Raw genomic sequence first — 21,413 nt, forward strand, 5'->3', positions numbered from 1 at the left:
AAGCAAGGGGAAACTACAGCCGTAATTTTTCCCGAGAGCATGCAGCTTTACTGTATGATTACATGATGATGGCGTCCTCTTGGGTAAAATATTCCGGAGGTAAAATAGTCCCCCATTCGGATCTCCGGGCGGGGACTACTCAAGAGGATGTCGTTATCAGGAGAAAGAAAACTGGCATTCTACGGATCGGAGCGTGGAATGTCAGATCCCTTAATCGGGCAGGTAGGTTAGAAAACTTAAAAAGGGAAATGGATAGGTTGAAGTTAGATATAGTGGGAATTAGTGAAGTTTGGTGGCAGGAGGAACAAGACTTCTGGTCAGGTGACTACAGGGTTATAAACACAAAATCAAATAGGGGTAATGCAGGAGTAGGTTTAATAATGAATAGGAAAATAGGAATGCGGGTAAGCTACTACAAACAGCATAGTGAATGCATTATTGTGGCCAAGATAGATACGAAGCCCACGCCTACTACAGTAGTACAAGTTTATATGCCAACTAGCTCTGCAGATGACGAAGAAATTGAAGAAATGTATGATGAAATAAAAGAAATTATTCAGGTAGTGAAGGGAGACGAAAATTTAATAGTCATGGGTGACTGGAATTCGTCAGTAGGAAAAGGAAGAGAAGGAAACATAGTAGGTGAATATGGATTGGGGGACAGAAATGAAAGAGGAAGCCGCCTGGTCGAATTTTGCACAGAGCACAACATAATCATAACTAACACTTGGTTTAAGAGTCATGAAAGAAGGTTGTATACATGGAAGAACCCTGGAGATACTAAAAGATATCAGATAGATTATATAATGGTAAGACAGAGATTTAGGAACCAGGTTTTAAATTGTAAGACATTTCCAGGGGCAGATGTGGACTCTGACCACAATCTATTGGTTATGACCTGTAGATTAAAATTGAAGAAACTGCAAAAAGGTGGGAATTTAAGGAGATGGGACCTGGATAAACTACAAGAACCAGAGGTTGTACAGAGATTCAGGGAGAGCATAAGGGAGCAATTGACAGGAATGGGGGAAATAAATACAGTAGAAGAAGAATGGGTAGCTTTGAGGGATAAAGTAGTGAAGGCAGCAGAGGATCAAGTAGGTAAAAAGACTAGGGCTAGTAGAAATCCTTGGGTAACAGAAGAAATATTGAATTTAATTGATGAAAGGAGAAAATATAAAAATGCAGTAAGTGAAACAGGCAAAAAGGAATACAAACGTCTCAAAAATGAGATAAACAGGAAGTGCAAAATGGCTAAGCAGGGATGGCTAGAGGACAAATGTAAGGATGTAGAGGCCTATCTCACTAGGGGTAAGATAGATACCGCCTACAGGAAAATTAAAGAGACCTTTGGAGATAAGAGAACGACTTGTATGAATATCAAGAGCTCAGATGGAAACCCAGTTCTAAGCAAAGAAGGGAAAGCAGAAAGGTGGAAGGAGTATATAGAGGGTCTATACAAGGGCGATGTACTTGAGGACAATATTATGGAAATGGAAGAGGATGTAGATGAAGATGAAATGGGAGATATGATACTGCGTGAAGAGTTTGACAGAGCACTGAAAGACCTGAGTCGAAACAAGGCCCCCGGAGTACACAATATTCCATTGGAACTACTGACGGCCGTGGGAGAGCCAGTCCTGACAAAACTCTACCATCTGGTGAGCAAGATGTATGAAACAGGCGAAATACCCTCAGACTTCAAGAAGAATATAATAATTCCAATCCCAAAGAAAGCAGGTGTTGACAGATGTGAAAATTACCGAACTATCAGCTTAATAAGTCACAGCTGCAAAATACTAACACGAATTCTTTACAGACGAATGGAAAAACTAGTAGAAGCCAACCTCGGGGAAGATCAGTTTGGATTCCGTAGAAACACTGGAACACGTGAGGCAATACTGACCTTACGACTTATCTTAGAAGAAAGATTAAGGAAAGGCAAACCTACGTTTCTAGCATTTGTAGACTTGGAGAAAGCTTTTGACAATGTTGATTGGAATACTCTCTTTCAAATTCTAAAGGTGGCAGGGGTAAAATACAGGGAGCGAAAGGCTATTTACAATTTGTACAGAAACCAGATGGCAGTTATAAGAGTCGAGGGACATGAAAGGGAAGCAGTGGTTGGGAAGGGAGTAAGACAGGGTTGTAGCCTCTCCCCGATGTTGTTCAATCTGTATATTGAGCAAGCAGTAAAGGAAACAAAAGAAAAATTCGGAGTAGGTATTAAAATTCATGGAGAAGAAATAAAAACTTTGAGGTTCGCCGATGACATTGTAATTCTGTCAGAGACAGCAAAGGACTTGGAAGAGCAGTTGAATGGAATGGACAGTGTCTTGAAAGGAGGATATAAGATGAACATCAACAAAAGCAAAACAAGGATAATGGAATGTAGTCTAATCAAGTCGGGTGATGCTGAGGGAATTAGATTAGGAAATGAGGCACTTAAAGTAGTAAAGGAGTTTTGCTATTTGGGGAGCAAAATAACTGATGATGGTCGAAGTAGAGAGGATATAAAATGTAGGCTGGCAATGGCAAGGAAAGCGTTTCTGAAGAAGAGAAATTTGTTAACATCGAGTATAGATTTAAGTGTCAGGAAGTCATTTCTGAAAGTATTCGTATGGAGCGTAGCCATGTATGGAAGTGAAACATGGACGATAAATAGTTTGGACAAGAAGAGAATAGAAGCTTTCGAAATGTGGTGCTACAGAAGAATGCTGAAGATTAGATGGGTAGATCACATAACTAATGAGGAAGTATTGAATAGGATTGGGGAGAAGAGAAGTTTGTGGCACAACTTGACCAGAAGAAGGGATCGGTTGGTAGGACATGTTCTGAGGCATCAAGGGATCACCAATTTAGTATTGGAGGGCAGCGTGGAGGGTAAAAATCGTAGAGGGAGACCAAGAGATGAATACACTAAGCAGATTCAGAAGGATGTAGGTTGCAGTAGGTAGTGGGAGATGAAAAAGCTTGCACAGGATAGAGTAGCATGGAGAGCTGCATCAAACCAGTCTCAGGACTGAAGACCACAACAACAACAACAACAACAACAATGAGATCCAAAAGATGCACTTCCGCATATGATTCAAGAGAATTAAATTTCTATCAACTAACAAATGAAAGACTGTTTGGGGCACTACAAACTCTATGCTTTAGATTTTGTACCTCTTCTCCATTTCAGCCAATTTTGAATCTACATTTTTATTTACTTTTACCAGTTTTTCCTCTACCACTACAACACTTGGTTTCTACCTCTGTTTCTAAATCATTTTTAATCTGATAGATTTGGTTCTCAAGTTTTATCCTATTTTCAGCACAAAAGTCCCAGCTGCTTTGATTTCATCTTTAAACTGTTTCTCAGAGGCCTCCACCCTCCGACTACGGTCATAAAAAAGTTTATTTCTCTCTTCTGCACGTTTACTACTCATTAATGTTATTTTCACATTAGTATTCTGTACTACTTTCTTTATCTTTTCATCACAATCTTTCACTACCACCTCAACCTACTTATTTAATTATGAAAGATAAGAGCTCACTACCTTAATTTCCTTTTTAATTTCTTTCTTCAGTTCATCCTTCAAGCTGGCCATGTCTGTTTTATTGCTGTCAGTTTTATTTTCCACCATACTAATGTCTTTTTTCATACTACTAATGTCTTTTTTTCATACCATTTTCCACTCTACTAATCTCTTCTTTCATTCACTAACTACTCATAATTTACCTTAACATTGCTTCCAATTGTCCATCTGCCATAAACTTTTGCCTTTGCTGACTTTTGCTACTAGATTCTTCCTCCTTAGCCTTAATGATTTCGCCTGCTTCAGTGTTGTGACAGTGCCACGACATTTAACAGTGCCGCCACAACAGTACGCGCAAACGGCGATAGAGGTGCTCCACAACTCGGCTGAGCGCGGGAGGGCCACCTAGCTACGAACGGCGCCGGCTGCATGTCACAATGACGGCACTCGAATAAGAGATACTGAGTTGTTATCATGTAACCAGCTATTGTTTCTAAGTGAGTGTGCTTGAATTTCCACGCAATTATTGGTGATTAAAGGTTATAACACTTTATGCCGACGAGGTCGGATATTTTCACTGCGTTGTGGATTTGTGTGTCCGTGACGGGGCAGACATGGAACAGCTTATGCAAGCACTCATTGAACAACAAACAAAGCTGACGGCTGCTATTCAGGCATTGTTGACGTCGCTTACTCATCGTCTGTCTTCCTCTTCTCCACCTCCATTCCCTCCTTACGACGAGGCCGCTGAAGACTGGGAGGATTATGAGAAGCGTTTGCGGCAACACTTCTTGGCTTTCGGCGATGTCGACGCTCCTATGTGTAAGTCGTTATTTCTATCTTCGATTTCCCCACGGATCTGTCAGCTGCTATCTCAGTTAGCCCCTCTGTGGGAACCTGCCTCTCTGTCCTTCCAAGAAATATGTGACTTATTGTCTAACTATTACCGAAAAAACACCCACGTCATTGCCGCTCGCGTGGCGTTCTACCGGTGCCGTAAACAGCCCCATCAATCTTACTGGGCTTGGGCGGTGGAACTACACGGTCTGAGTAGGAAATGTCAGTTTGTCATGGACACTCATCATGAGTCTTATGCTGATTCAATGGTTAGGGATGCTATTCTACGGCTTGCTCCTGATAAAGAAGTGCGGCAACATGCCCTACAACTGCCAAACCCATCGTTGTTGGAAGTTCTAAGCATCGCTCAATCCTTTGAAGTGTCTCACGCTGCTGGTGCGCAAATAGATGTGTGGTGTGATGTAGACGCTGTACAGTCAACTTTTGACACGGACAATTTGCCTGTTTCACAGGAGAATGAAGATGTGGTGGCGGTTCACTCACGTAAACAATGTCGCGTTGGGCCACAACGCTCGCAGCGAGAACATCAACCACAGAAGCAGGTTCGTTCTGTCGACGAGGACGAAGCATCGGACATGGATGTTAACTGTGTGCTTTCTCAAACAAATAAGTTGTTTGTTACTGTTAGTGTTCTGGATAAAGACATTCGCATGCAAGTGGACACTGGCTCTGCAGTAACTCTCATTAATTCTCGCACGAATTTGGACTTGGGCTGCCCTCCCTTGTCTCCAGTTACGCAAAATCTGAGAACTTATAATAAATAGAAAATTCCTATCATTGGCCAGTTTGATGCTTCTACTGCCTACAAGTCTGTTGTTAGTGCCCTCACGTTTTATGTGGTGGATCATGCGGGCACTGAAAACCTGTTCGGTTACGATGCTTTCCAGTTGTTCGGGTTCTCCATTGATGATGATGTGCACCTCATATCTGAGGCTATTCCGTATCAACAGCTGGATGAATTGTGTTCTGAATTTTCGTCCATGTTCTCTGCTGGTCTGGGTAGTGCCAAGGATTTTGAAGCCCACATTACTCTTAAACCTACAGCTCGCCCTAAGTTTTTCTGGGCACGCCCTATTCTGGTGGCGTTGCGTGCACCTGTCAAGGCTGAGATAGACAGGTTAACAGCTTCAGGGATTCTCCTTCCTGTTACCTCCAGCGAATGGGCATCGCCAATCGTGGTGGTTTCTAAACCAAACGGGAGTCTGCAATTGTGTGGTGATTTTAAAGCCACTGTCAACGCTCAGAGCCTCATTGACACTTATCCTCTTCCCCGTCCTGAGGAGTTATTTACCAAGCTCGCTGGGGGCCAGTTCTTTTCCAAACTTGACTTATCGGAGGCGTACCATCAGTTGCCATTGGATGCTTCTTCCAAGGAATTTCTCGTCATCAACACTCCTTCTGGGTTACCATTTGGCGTCGCTAGCACGCCGGCCATTTTTCAACGGTTTTTTGAACAGCTCATGGCTTCCGTTCCCATCTGCATAAACTATCTGGATGACATTGTTGTCACGGGGGCCTCCACTGAGGAGCACCTTCGCAATTTGCATTCACTGTTTTGGGTTTTGCATTCGGCTGGGTTGAGGTGCAATCTGGACAAGTCACAGTTCTTCCAACCCTCCATTGTGTATCTTGGTTTCCACTTGTCCCGTGAGGGTATACATCCTCTACGTCAGCACGTTGCGGCCATTAACGCTCTACCCAGGCTGTCTACGGTCAAGGAACTTCAGGCGTTTCTAGGCAAGATTGCTTATTATCACAAATTCATTCCATCTGCGGCAGCGGTAGCTCATCCTCTGCATCAGCTGTTACACAAAAACGTCCCTTTCTGTTGGTCCGACGAGTGTGAGCAGGCTTTTGTCCGCCTGAAGGCTGATTTGCAATCGGCACCTTGTCTTGCCACATTCTGTCCGGGTCAGCACTTGGTTCTGGCGACTGACGTGTCACAGTATGGCCTAGGGGCTGCTCTCGCCCATCGGTATGAGGATGGGTTGGAACGACCTATCGCCTATGCTTCCAAGACCCTCAATGATGCGCAGCGGCGTTACTCTCAAATCGAAAAGGAGGCGCTCGCTATCAGTTATGCTCTAAAAAAGTTCAGTGTTTTTTTGTATGCTTCTAAGTTTCACCTCAACACCGACCACAAGCCGCTGGTCTCTCTGTTCAGCCCATCGGTGTCGCTTCCGGATAAGGCAGCTCACCACCTGCAACCTTGGGCCTTATACTTGTCTCGTTTTCACTATGAGATTCACTATTGCCCCATGGCCCAGCACGCCAACGCTTACACATTGTCGCGACTGCCGATGGGCCCTGACTCGGTTTTCGATCGTGATGAACTACTCTGTTTCCACATTGATGAGGAAGAACGTCGTGCGGTCGAGGGTTTTCCACTTACAGGTTCGCAGGTCACGTCGGCTACTGCGCGGGACCCAGTCCTGCGTCAGGTGATCGGTTTTGTTCAACGGGGTTGGCCGGGCAGGACCCAAGGCCAGGCATCGGATCCCCTTTGCAACTACCATGCCTTGCGCCTTCGTCTGTCTGTTCGTGATGGTGTTGTTCTTCTGGCCACGGATGGCGCATCTCCACGGGTCGTGGTGCCAGCCTCTCTTCGCAAAGATGTTCTCAAACTGTTGCATGAAGGCCATTGGGCTATTTCTCGGACTAAGTCCTTGGCCCGCAGGCACGTTTATTGGCCCGGTATTGATTCGGACATCGCCCACATGGTTGCTGCGTGTGGTCAGTGTGCTCAACAACTGGCTGCATCTCGTACAATGCCCTCTCCATGGCCTGATCTGGCGCAGCCATGGGAACAGGTGCACGCTGACTTTGCCTGCCCCTTCCTCGGTACTTATTGGCTACTGTTGATTGACGCCTTCTCGAAGTTTCCGTTTGTTGTTCAATGTCCGTCGCCCACCACTGCGGTGACGACGCTGGCTTTGTCCAAAATCTTTGCGCTAGAAGATCTTCCATCCACGATCGTCACGGACAATGGCCCTCAGTTCTCTTCGCAGGCCTTCCGTGATTTTTGTACTGGACACGGGATTCATCATGTTACAGCACTGCCCTTCCATCCGCAATCGAATGGGGAGGTCGAGCGCCTTGTCCGCACTTTCAAAAGCCAGATGAAAAAATTCCTTAGTGATTTTTCCACAGATGATGCTCTGCTGCAATTTCTGAGTTCTTATCGCTTCACGCCTCTGGGTGATCGCAGCCCTGTTGAACACTTGCATGGCTGCCAACCGCGCACTCTACTGCACCTGCTTCACCCTGTCAGGCCTTGTGCTGTGTCCTCTATTGCGGGAAAATACTCGATGGGTGCCGACGTGTGGGCATGAGGGTATGGACCTCGCCCTAAATGGATTCCAGGGGTGTTCAAGGCTCTTCGCGGCCGCCGGCTTTGTGAAATACGTACGGACGACGGCATGGTTGTTCGCCATTATGACCAGATGCGCCCACGAGTGGTGGCCACGCCGGTGCCACCGCCCCTTCCTTCGCCTCCACCAGCCCGAGAAGCCAGTCCTGTCACTGCTGCCGATCTACCGTACGTGTTGATGCAGCCGACGTCGCTACCGCTTCCGAGTACGCCGGAACCAGCCCCAGTCGTGACGCCGCCTTCTCCAGGACCAATCTCGCTGGAGCACACCCCCAGGTCCACGACACCTGTGGATGCTGCTCCGGAGTTTTCACCCATCATCTCGTCCAGGAGGCACGTTCCATGCACGAGCTTCCGTCCTGGACATTTTCAACCATACTCTCGTGTCTCTCCGCGGGATCGCCTTGGGGCCTCACAAGAGGCCATGGATGTCTCCACACTGTCCATGTCTCCAAGGAAGTGAGTGGTTTTTTTCAAGGGGGGAAAAGTGTTGTGACAGTGCCACGACATTTAACAGTGCCGCCACGCCAGTACGCGCAAACGGCGATAGAGGCGCTCTGCAACTTGGCTGAGCACGGGAGCGCCACCTAGCTATGCACAGCACTGGCTGCATGTCACAATGACGGCAGTCGAATAAGATATACTGAGTTGTTATCATGTAACCAGCTATTGTTTCTAAGTGAGTGTGCCCGAATATCCACGCAATTATTGGTGATTAAAGGTTATAAAATTCAGTACTGTTTTCATCCATTTCGCTCACATCATGAAACAATGTAGATGAGGCTTTTATCATCTCATGTACAATATGACTTTTGTCCGTGTCATTCAAAATTACATTCATGTCTGATTTATAACCACTATTGTCTACCAAATTAGACCCCATTAAGTCTTTTTCTTCATTTAAAAACTTAACCTTTACAGCTTTCCCATCAATCACATCACTCCCCTGTTGTCCATTCTCTCCTATCACACTGTCTTGTTATGTATCACTTAATATAAAATGGTTTTAGATATGAATTACCTTATTTTTATTCACTCATCTCCTGCTGCTGCTGCGATTACTCCCACTTGTCCTAAACCCGCTTGTTTACATCAGGTGGCTTGGCTCCAACTGCCATGCCAATGGCTGCCATGCCTTCTCTTCATAATGGCTACTCTGACAAGCTTGTTTCCATATTGCTACATTTGTAAAGGCTGCCTCCATAACCTCAGCCAACAATCTTCTGTTGTTATGCAATGTTATTGATGCTTCTTACTGCATTACTTATTCACGCGCAATCAAACTGTTGGAATAATATAATCAATTTTCACTGTCATTGTTCTTGATAATATTGGTGCCACACAACCTTTAAATTCAGTCACTCCATTCAAACAGCACTGTTCACTGTTCAAAGATTTGATTCCTTGTTTATCATGTCTAAATACAATATTCCTCGCCTGAAAGGGCTCCATATGTGATGTTTGCCTGCTTTATTTCTTTGTTGATAGTACTCAGTGTTCACATACTGCATTGTTATACTGACTGAAAAATGGGGGAGGGGGGTGGGGGTGGGGGGGGGGGGGGTGGAAATTCAACACTGACTACTGTAAATAATGTAGCCAACAGTTGCACAATTTTATTTCACAGTTCTTTACTTTCACAGTTCACAACCCTCCAATATTACGCAATTATATGGCCAGTTCACTCTTGGCAAATGTTGATAAGCCTCATTAATAGATTGCAGGCAACATCAGCAGACAATAGTTTGCTGTGGAACATCTATGAGCAGTAAAAAGTAACCACACAGTTCTTGCAGAATAATACGGTACATGTGACACAATTTTTCAAGTAACTTAAACAGACATTGTCCTTATTAATGATATGAATATATTAGAGGGAAACATTCAACGTGGGAAAAATGTATCTAAAATCAAAGATGATGTAACTTACCAAGCAAAAGCGTTGGCATGTTGATAGACACACATACAAACACAAACACACACACAAAATTCAAGCTTTTGCAACCAACGGTTGCTTCGTCAGGAAAGAGGGAAGGAGAGGGAAAGACGAAAGGATCTGGGTTTTAAGGGAGAGGGTAAGGAGTCATTCCAATCCCGGGACCGGAAAGACTTACCTTAGGGGGAAAAAAGGACAGGTATACACTTGCACACACACACATATCCATCCGCATGTGTGTGTGTGCGAGTGTATACCTATCCTTTTTTCCCCCTAAGGTAAGTCTTTCCGGTCCCGGGATTGGAATGACTCCTTACCCTCTCCCTTAAAACCCAGATCCTTTCGTCTTTCCCTCTCCTTCCCTCTTTCCTGATGAAGCAACCGTTGGTTGCGAAAGCTTGAATTTTGTTTGTGTGTTTGTGTTTGTTTGTGTGTCTATCAACATGCCAACACTTTCGCTTGGTAAGTTACATCATCTTTGTTTTTAGACATTGTCCTTAATTTTTCTAACACATGGTCTATGTGTGTTACACATATTACACAGTTAAGTTGATGCATTGTTGTTAATCTAACCAATACAAGTTTCACATCTGAAAATTGGCTGTGGACTGACTGTCTTGGGACCAAAAATCAGTCCTTTATGTATCCTTATAATAATAGGCACTGAAACTATACATTGGTAAATGTTTAAGTTACAGAAATTACAATTAAATTATAACAAATTCAATTAACTGAATAGATAGAAAAAATTCTTCTTTATAACAGTTACTTCTACCACAATGGTTAAACTAAACTATTTGTTTAAATAATGAAATTAACAGATAAAGTTATACAAACAATACTTTTGACAAACCTGGTAATTATTTTGGAACTAATTAAAGAGCTGGCTTTGCTAATATGTTTTTGAATAGAGTCAAATAAATACTTTAAGAATCCTAGTAGTTCTTCTTCCATATGTTTTTAATTGGTACAGAATTTATATTTGTTTATAAGTCAACAATAGAATTTAAGTGATGGAACAATTACTTATTTCACCGTATTACAAAAGTATTAACTAGGAATGGTCAAAATGAATCAGGAAATTAATTACACACACAAAACTAAGCACAAAATGAGACCTGGTGCTATATTTCGTAAGACTGAGCACCAACCTTTCTCTTTTATGGAAATGCAGGTTATACTCTTTCATGTTAATTGTAATTAGGCAAAAATGAAAATAAAATGAATTTAAGATTTAAGGAGGCTGATAGCAAAACAAGAGAGAAAGTAAAGAGATTCCAGCTTGCTTTATCATAAGTTGTAGCAACAACAATCACAAAAGTAGAAAAAGAGCAGCTGAAACTAATAACAAGATATACATGTTTAGTAAAATAGGTAACGAATTAGTAAAGTCATACCCCAAGAAAGAACTTGAATTCATTATCTCTGAGTAAGAGAATGTAGAAAAATTGTGGCAACAGTGTACAAAAAAACTGAACGAGCAATGGATGTATATTGTGATAGAAACAGTCTGAAAAGCTTGTATGTTTGTTGCAGGGTAAGCTGTGCTGTGAAATAATTGTTATAAAATCAGCAGATTGTGCTGTTTCCAAGTTAATTAGCATTGAAGTTAACCAGTCAGACTGCTGCATGTGCAGATTCCAGTGTCCCAGGAGAGAAGGTGTTGCCAAACGTGTTCTTCATTTGGTTTACTAAAACTGAACAAGAGTGTGAGACATAAATTGGACATGGGATGATAGGATTAATCAAACCTCAGTCAAAGGTTGAGAAGTCTTGTGTGCTATCATTTACACTGTGAGAACAACTGACACTAATTGTATTTGGTGAGCAGCTTGAATTTTTGTGTGCAACAGCTTGATTGTCTAACTTCAATGCTAATTAACTCAGACAAGGGAACAATTACTGAATATTTTTCATAACTGTTCTTTCTCATGACAACCTACCCTGGAGCACCCTTACAACTTTTTCAGACTGTTTCTGACCACCCTGTACATTTTCCTTAGCACACCAATTCACATTGGGAGAGACCAGCCATGATACACTGTTTCAGTGAAAAGATTGTAAAGAAACAATGACTACTGTATAATAGGTGTAACAAAAAAAATTGGATGTCAATAGAAAGGTGCTAAAGAAATATGTTTGACTATCAAAAGGCAATACACGAAGCCTTCAGTGAGTACCCTAGCAGAACAACATTGAAAGATCTCTCATAAAACCTAAATAAAGTCAGGTCAAATGTTAAGACTGTTAGGGGATCTTAAGTTGAAGACATATAATATATGCACCTAAATTGAGGGTAGCAAAGTATCAGTGGGAATGCTTTACTCCATTTTCAAAAGTTCCTTTAGAAAGGAAGATCCTGTTGCACTGCCCCTGAGTAATTCTTGTATTACTGCAAAAATAAGTGTAACAAATATTAATGTCAGTGAAATCAAGAAATAGCAGAAATAACAGCAACTGAACAATGCCACACGATCCCATGGAATCACTGTTAAATTCTGAACAGAATTTTCATGTGAGTTAGCCCATATACTAGCCTCCATGTACACACACTCTCTCTCTCTCTCTCTCTCTCTCTCTCTCTCTCTCTCTCTCTCACACACACACACACATATCACACATACACACACACACAGACACACAGACACACACACACACACACACACACACACACACACACACACACACATTGAGTGTGTGTGTGTGTGTGTGAGAGAGAGAGAGAGAGAGAGAGAGAGAGAGAGAGAGAGAGAGAGAGCACCTTAGCTTTGTGGTTGGAAGAAAGCTCAAGTCAGACTCTTTAGAGAAGAATAGCAATGATTCAAAAAACTATCATCCAATATTCTTAACGTCTACCTGTATAGAATCATAGAACATATTCTGATCTCAAACATAGTGAGGTATCTTGAAAAGAATGACCTCCTTCATGCCAATTCGTAAGAATTACAAAAACTTTGCTCATGCAAACCCAACTTTTGTTTTTCTCACATAACATCCTGGAGGCAGTGATCAAGGCAGTCAGATAGAGTCAGTATTTCTTGAGTTCTGAAATGCATTTGACTCAGTATCATACATACACTTACTCTTGAAAGTATGATCAAATTGGATATCAAGTGAAATTTATGAATGGATTGAGGATTTCTTAATAGGAATGATACAGCATGTTATCTTGGTTGGAGAGTAACCAGGCATGACGTAGGGAAATGTGTTGGGCCCTTGCTGTTTATGATGTAGCTTAATGACCTGGCAGTTAATGATAATTGTAACCTCAGTCAATGTGCATATAATGCAGTTATTTATAATTTAGTACTATCTAAAAAGGCTGTACAAACAATTGGCCAGGTCTGTATAATATTTCAAAATGATGCAAAGATTGGCAACTTGCTTCAGTAATTCAGACTTGCAAAACTGTCCTTATCAAAACAAATGAATATGTATCTTATGACAGCCTTGCTGTGCTGGTACTGCAAACAGCTGAAAGCAAGGGGAAACTACGGCCGTAATTTTTCCCGAGAGCATGCAGCTTTACTGTATGGATAAATGATGATGGTGTCCTCTTGGGTAAAGTATTCCAGAAGTAAAATAGTCCCCCATTCAGATCTCTGGGCAGGGACTACTCAGGAGGATGTCGTCATCAGGAGAAAGAAAACTGGCGTTCTACAGATTGGAGCGTGGAATGTCAGATCCCTTAATCGAGCAGGTAGATTAGAAAATTTAAAAAGGGAAATGGATAGGTTAAAGTTAGATATAGTGGGAATTAGCGAAGTTCGGTGTCAGGAGGAACAAGACTTTTGGTCAGGTGAATACAGGGTTATAAATACAAATCAAATAGGGGTAATGCAGGAGTGGGTTTAATAATGAATAAAAAAATAGGAGTTCGGGTAAGCTACTACAAACAACATAGTGAATGAATTATTGTGGCCAAGATAGACACGAAGCCCACGCCTACGACAGTAGTACAAGTCTATATGCCAACTAGCTCTGCAGATGATGAAGAAATTGAAGAAATGTATGATGAGATAAAATAAATTCTTCAGATAGTGGAGGGAGACGAAAATTTAATAGGAATGGGTAACTGGAACTCGATAGTAGGAAAAGGAAGAGAAGGAAATGTAGTAGGTGAATATGGATTGGGGGTAAGAAATGAAAGAGGAAGCCGCCTGGTAGAATTTTGAACAGGTAACACTTGGTTCAAGAAACTTAAAAGAAGGTTGTATACATGGAAGAAGCCTGTAGATACTGACAGGTTTCAGATAGATTATATAATGGTAAGACAGAGATTTAGGAAGCAGGTTTTAAATTGTAAGACATTTCCAGGGGCAGATGTGGACTCTGACCACACTCTATTGGTTATGAACTGTAGATTAAAACTGAAGAAACTGCAAAAAAAGGTGGGAGTTTAAGAAGATGGGACCTGGATAAATTGACTAAAACCAGAGGTTGTACAGAGTTTCAGGAAGAGCATAAGGGAACAATTGACAAGAATGGGGGAAAGAAATACAGTATAAGAAGAATAGGTAGCTTTGAGGGATGAAGTAGTGAAGGGAGCAGTGGATCAAGTAGGTAAAAAGACGAGGGCTAGTAGAAATCCTTGGGTGACAGAAGAAATACTGAATTTAATTGATGAAAGGAGAAAATATAAAAATGCAGTAAGTGAAGCAGGCAAAAAGGAATACAAACGTCTCAAAAATGAGATCAACAGGAAGTGCAAAATGGCTAAGCAGGCATGGCTAGAGGACAAATGTAAGGATGTAGAGGCTTATCTCATTAGGGGTAAGATAAATACTGCCCACAGGAAAATTAAAGAGACCTTTGGAGAAAGGAGAACCACTTGTATGAATATCAAGAGCGGAGATGGAAACCCAGTTCTAAGCAAAGAAGGGAAAGCAGAAAGGTGGACTATACAAAGGCGATATACTTGAGGGCAATGTTATAGAAGGGGAAGAGGATGTAGACGATGATGAAATGGGAGATTTGATACTGCGTGAAGAGTTTAACAGAGCACTGAAAGACCTAAGTCGAAATAAGGCCCCGGGAATAGACAACATTCCATTAGACCTACTGACAGCCTTGGGAGAGCCAGTCCTGACAAAACTCTACCATCTGGTAAGCAAAATGTATGAGACAGACGAAATACCCGCAGACTTCAAGAAGAATATAATAATTCCAATTCCAAAGAAAGCAGGCATTGACAGATGTGAAAACTACCGAACAATCAGTTTAATAAGTCACAGCTGCAAAGTACTAACACGAATTCTTTACAAATGAATGGAAAAACTGGTAGAAGCTGACCTTGGGGAAGATCAATTTGGATTCCATAGAAATATGGGAACACGTGAGGCAATACTGACCCTACGACTTATCTTAGAAGCTAGATTAAGGAAAGGCAAACCTACATTTCCAGCATTTGTAGACTTAGAGAAAGCTTTTGACAATGTTGATTGGAATACTCTCTTTCAAATTCTGAAGGTGGCAGGGGTAAAATACAGGGAGCGAAAGGCTATTTACAATTTGTACAGAAACCAGATGGCAGTTATAAGAGTCAAGGGACATGAAAGGGAAGCAGTGGTTGGGAAGGGAGTGAGACAGGGTTGTAGCCTCTCCCCAATGTTATTTAATCTGTATATTGGGCAAGCAGTAAAGGAAACATAAGAAAAATTCAGGGTAGGTATTAAAATCCATGGAGAAGAAATAAAAAAACTTTGAGGTTCGCCGATGACATTGTAATTCTGTCAGAGACAGCAAAGGACTTGGAAGAGCAGTTGAATGGAATGGACAGTGTGTTGAAAGAAGGATATAAGATGAGCATCAACAAAAGCAAAACGAGGATAATGGAATGTAGTCAAATTAAGTCGGTGATGCTGAGGGAATTAGATTAGGAAATGAGACACTTAAAGTAGTAAAGGAGTTTTGCTGTTTGGGGAGCAAAATAACTGATGATGGTCAACCCAGAGAGGATATAAAACATAGACTTGCAATGGCAAGGAAAGCGTTTTTGAAGAAGAGAAATTTGTTAACATCGAGTATAGATTTAAGTGTCAGGAAGTCGTTTCTGAAAGGATTTGTGTGGAGTGTAGCCATGTATGGAAGTGAAACATGGACGATAAACAGTTTGGACAAGAAGAAAATAGAAGCTTTCGAAATGTGGTGCTACAGAAGAATGCTGAAGATTAGATGGGTAGATCACATAACTAATGAGGAGGTATTGAATAGGATTGGGGAGAAGAGGATTTTGTGACACAACTTGACTAGAAGAAGGGATTGGCTGATAGGACACGCTCTGAGGCATCAAGAGATCACCAATTTAGTATTCGAGGGCAGCGTGGAGGGTAAAAATTGTAGAGGGAGACCAAGAGATGAATACACTAAGCAGATTCAGAAGGATGTAGGCTGCAGGATGTACTGAGAGAGGAAGAATCTTGCACAGGATAGAGTAGCAGGGAAAGCTGCATCAAACCAGTCTCAGCACTGAAGACCACAACAACAACAACATGACTACAATAGCATTGAACAACAATTGGAACTGGTTAACTCATACTAACATCTGCTTGTAATAATTTGTGGTGATATTAAATGCAATGATTACATCAATTGAATAATAGGTGAAATAGATGGCAGACTTTGGCTCATAGTTTGGGTACAGGTAAATGCAGCCAATGTACAAAAGTGACTGCATACAGGACAGACATAAATCCCATCTTATAATATTGATCAGTTGTGTGTGGCCATAAAAAATAGTACTAGTAGATGATATTGAATCTAAAGAAGGGCAGTATAAGTGGGCACAGGTTTAACTGACTTATGGAAAAGTATCAGAGAAATACAGAAATACCTGAAATGACATACTCTTGAAGAAAGATGTTAACCACTTTATGGAAGCCTACTTATGAATTTTCAAAGACAGTATCAAGTGAAGACTCCATCCTATAGCACCCCACCTATCACTCCCATAGATACTCTGAAGATGAGACTGATCTAACTACAGCATGGACAGAGTCATTTAGAGAGTCATTCATCTCATGCGTCATTTACAAATTTCATTCGATGAAACACTAATATATGGTACAGTGGAATGCTTTTTATTTCACAGTAGATACGAAGCCTGGACATCAATGCAGATAAGAGCCTGGTTCATAGTAATAAGTTTGATGTATTGAACAGTTACTCACTATGTGAATTGTTGTTGTATGTGACAAACACATTAGACTTTGATGATTTTGTTGTCAGAAACAGTGCTTCAATAAATCTTGCTGTTTTAGGTTGTGATGTTTTTATGATCACACTGAGCAGAGGCTACAATGAAACAAGCTTCAAAGAAGACCTAAAACAGCTGTACTATCTTTTAGGAGTGGAGAAGAAACCTACTGTATTCTTGTTTACAGCTGCACAGGTAGCTGAAGAAGGTTAGTATTAATTTTAAAGAACTATTAATTTTAAAGCTTTCATTACTTGCTAATTTTTACATTTTTATGGAATACAAAAAATATATTGTTGAATTCCTTAAGCAGTATTTGCCATGATCATGTTTCATAAGTTTCTTCCCAATCATTGCTCTAATATTAGAATAATACATATCTTTTGCAAAAACATGATACCTAGCATTTGTTCAGTGAACATCGGTTTCATTTCTACTTCAGTTTATTATTTTCCTTTGTTAAACTTTGACATATACCTGAGTTAAGGTGATGATGTGTACAGTACTCAGATATGTACAACATTTAATTTCCCTAAAATGAACAGTTTATGTTGCTGACCGAAACTGCCATAGTTTTAAGACTGGTTCAACCACAGAAAAATCTCATTTCCTGCGCGGGGAGGGGGGGGGGGGCGGGGGGGGGGGGGGGGGGAAGAGGGAAGCACTGATGAGGCACACATACATATACTCTCTCACAAACACTCATATACAGGTGACTTGCCCTATGTTAAGAGCACATAGTTATACAAAGCAATAATCACAATATCAATAAAGTCACCATTGCAACACCTAGTCTCACACCTCAAAGCAATACTTGATAAAGTGTGTAAATATTCTTAGAAGATTAAGGAAAATCACAATACAAAAGATTAATGGCATTCCTCTTTTGTGTGTTTCCATTACATTCGCATTACACATTCTTTGTAAATATGGCTACATGCTTCTCATTCATATATTAATGGTTCCATACCTCATTCAATAAAAATGAAACCCTTTGGATCACTTTGTTGTCTGTCTGTCCATCTGAATCTTAAAAAACCTTTTTTTTGTAGGAATGGGTAGATGTATCAAGTTGAAATTTATGTCACTTACTATGGTCTTTGGCCCCTTGGTAGTGTATAAATTGAAGATTCTAAGTCAAGGCAATTAAAAGATGTAGCCATTTGTGCCACATATCTTGTTACTCGCAAACCAACTTATCAGTACCCATAAGGTACTTCTCATTGACCTAGAATCATTGACTTTGGCAAGAAGCAATGTTTCACAATAAAACAAAAAATGTGAAAATAGTAACTTTATAATTGTTTCACATGAAAAACAAATTTGTCTGTCATTTGTTGTCAGACTGTCTGTCTCCTGTCCATTTGTTAAGATGTAAAGCCGAAATTTATGTTAACATACTAAGGTCTATATTCTCTTGGCAGCTTCTAAGTCAATGCAACCAAAAGTTATGGCCATTTATGTCACATATGATTCTCACAGACTCACTCATTGAAACCCATAGGGTATGTCTTGTTGGTCTAGAATAATGAAATTAGTCAAGAAGCGAGGTTTCACAGTACAACCAAAGAGAAAGAATCTGAAAATTTTTAATATGTTAACAAAAAAGGGTCATCATTTGTCATCAGATTGTCTGTCTGTCCATCCATCTGCTAAGAACCCTTTTTTCTCAGGAATTGGTACACACATCAACTTGAAATTTATGTCACATACTAACATCTCTCTTCCCTTGGCAGTGTAGTAAACACTAGATCTAAGTCAAGGCAATCAAAAGATATGGCCATATATTTAATATTTTTTGATACTCTTCAATTCAACATTAAAACCTATAGGTTATTTCCCATTGGTTTAGAGTCAAACCATGTGGTAAGAAAAAAAGGTTCCACAGTGAAAGTAAAGGGGAAAATCTGAAGTTGTTAATTTGTAGTTATATCACAAGAAAACATGTTTCTTTTGTCATTTGTTATCAGATTTCAAACTTGAAATTAAAACAGGCTCAAAAGTCTTGGAAAAACAGGAACAGATATCCTGTAATTATCATTGTTGATATCAGGCAAAAATAGTCAAGATTCTTGATTTCCAGGATGGATGAACTGTCTACACACATAATTACGTCTGTATAGAGCCCTCAGTGGATGAGTCCTACTCACACCTGACACTTTTTCTTTATTGTTTTTATTTTTTTAGTAGTTGTTTTGTGATATAATAATAATTCCTACTCATCACCTTTTACACATTTCAAAGTTAGGAATTCTTCTACAGAATAGGAGGGGTTGTCTGGGAGAAACTTTTTCAGTTTGTTTTCAAATTAAACATTGCTCTCTGTCAGACATTTTATATAACTGGAAAAGTAATCAGAAATTTTGGTGGCAGCATTGTACACTGTTTTATTTGTTCTTATTTTTATTTTTAAATTATGACTCTGATTTGCCTGCTTAGTTGCTTATTCCTTTCTCTATTGCCCTGTACTATCATTTGTGTGTATTTTGTTTTTTGCTTGGTTTTACTGTGACTTTATTTAACTCAGTTACATTGACCTCTCATAAATGTTTTTACCACTGGACACCACCTTATCTCTGCTGTTACCTTCAAAAGCAGTGAGTTTTTATATGCATTTACTCCCTGTTATTCTTTCTTTGACTGCTGACCTGGTCTTGTGGCAGAGCTTTTGTTAGCAGAAAATAAATGATTTTCCAATTACTTGACTGCTATTGCTCTTGGTACATATTTCACCTAGATGAAATTTCTTGGTTTTTGTGGCATAGTAGTGTCCATACATAATACCTAGAGTAACTTCTAGTGTACGACGATATTGAGTCTTTGGGTGCAATATGCTTATGTAAAACATTAACAAAATAGGATAGGATAAGATGAGGATAGGGCAGGAAATTGGTCATTGCCTAATCAAAGGAATAATCCCAGTATTCACCTTAGAGACAGGTGGCAACCATGGAAAACCCAAGTCAGGATGCCCAGACAGGGAATAAAACCCAGTCCTCCCCAATGTAAATCCAGTACATTAAGACTGAAGCAGCCACCTCACTTCATGCATAGTTGTAAGGGGGACAAAATACATCATCTACATTATCAGTGCAACATGCCCATAAAGAAAGGAGTTAATAAGAAATTCTGAAAATAAAGTCTTTACTGAAAAAGTGAAACTAATGACTAAATAATAAAAAAACTGTAGAAAAGTATAAAATACACAATAATTCTATCAATGATGTAGGTAAACCTGGAACTTTGATTTAAAACACGCCTCAAAAAATAAAAAACAAGGACACACATACAGCACTGCTAAAAGGTATAAAGTATTAGCACACAAAAACCTGCTGACGCTGTAACTATCAAAATAGGATAGCACCACATACGTTTACAACAGAGATGTGTTGTAGTGTGTCTGTAACAGTGGAAATTGTTCAGAAAGCCAACAGCAGAAACATTATTTCAAATGCAAACACAGCTCTTACGATACATTAGTTAACAGAATCATAAGAACCCAACAATGAATGAGTGTCTAGTAATCCTATGAGCTAACATAATCATTTACACTGCAGGAACACTTCAAGAAGAAATTATTTTAACACTGATCTAAAAGCTGTTTCTGTTTCCAATCTCTTTATGTATATTGGCAGCATGTTATAAAGATTGGCACTAAAGTGGCTCACATTGTTCTAACTTGTTCTACATTGAGGGACCCACCAGTTATGAGTATTATAACTGAGGTAATTGGAGTTGATTAGCAGTTCATCAAGTCTCACTCTTGTCATCAATGTATCTGTATATGAACAAGAAAGGAACAGTAAGTAAACACTAGCAACTTGCAGTGAGCCCTAGCCAAGCTATATGACAAGATTTGAATAGCCCTTTTCCTTAATGTAAACATTTCATTTAATGGACCATTAATTTTACCCCAAAGAACCATTCCATAAGCTAACCAAAATAAGACATCCTAACACTTTCTGTGTAGAAAACTTGAGAAATAATTATCAGAGCAAAACATGCAGAACTGAGTTTCTGTGAGGGATTATGCACACAGTCTTTCCAGTTTAAGTCTTTGTCAACATACATTCCTAAAATCTTTATGCATCATAACATTTCCGACTTGTTCCCATCCAGTGTCATATGGAAATCATGGTTTTGACCCACTTTCCCAAATTCCATACAGGGTGATTTTTTCCACCGTGTACAAACTCTAGGGATTGAGCGATGAGAGGATATGGAAGAAAAACAGTCTAACGAACTTATGACCGGTAATGCATGATTTTCATGCTAGAGATGATTTGTTCAACCGTACATTATTACAGAGACTGTGGTCTAATACACACTGCAGCAAGCAGCTACAGTTAGAGTATGTCTTGAAAATGGTTTCCATATGCCTCAGTGCATGCATGTACATGCTGTAACATGTTCTGTCTCTCACACTCACATCGGCCATGCTGCATCTGAAGAGTGTCAAAGGCAGCATGAATATCCTGCTCCAGTGTCTCCACTTCTGGAATGGGCTCTGCATTCATAATACTTTTAACATGG

General features: G+C 40.4%; 1 protein-coding gene across 1 annotated transcript in view; it reads left to right on the forward strand.

Annotated features, from left to right (window-relative positions):
• LOC124798989 (dynein axonemal heavy chain 10) overlaps positions 1–21,413 on the forward strand; it is a 1,080,466-nt gene that overhangs the window by 617,617 nt on the left and 441,436 nt on the right. Inside the window, exon 32 of the mRNA XM_047262526.1 lies at positions 16,945–17,088. Within this exon, the coding sequence (XP_047118482.1) occupies positions 16,945–17,088 (144 nt within the window). The remainder of the gene's footprint in view (positions 1–16,944; positions 17,089–21,413) is intronic.

Source organism: Schistocerca piceifrons, chromosome 5, assembly GCF_021461385.2.
Source record: "Schistocerca piceifrons isolate TAMUIC-IGC-003096 chromosome 5, iqSchPice1.1, whole genome shotgun sequence".
In the NCBI taxonomy this organism is placed as follows: domain Eukaryota; kingdom Metazoa; phylum Arthropoda; class Insecta; order Orthoptera; family Acrididae; genus Schistocerca; species Schistocerca piceifrons.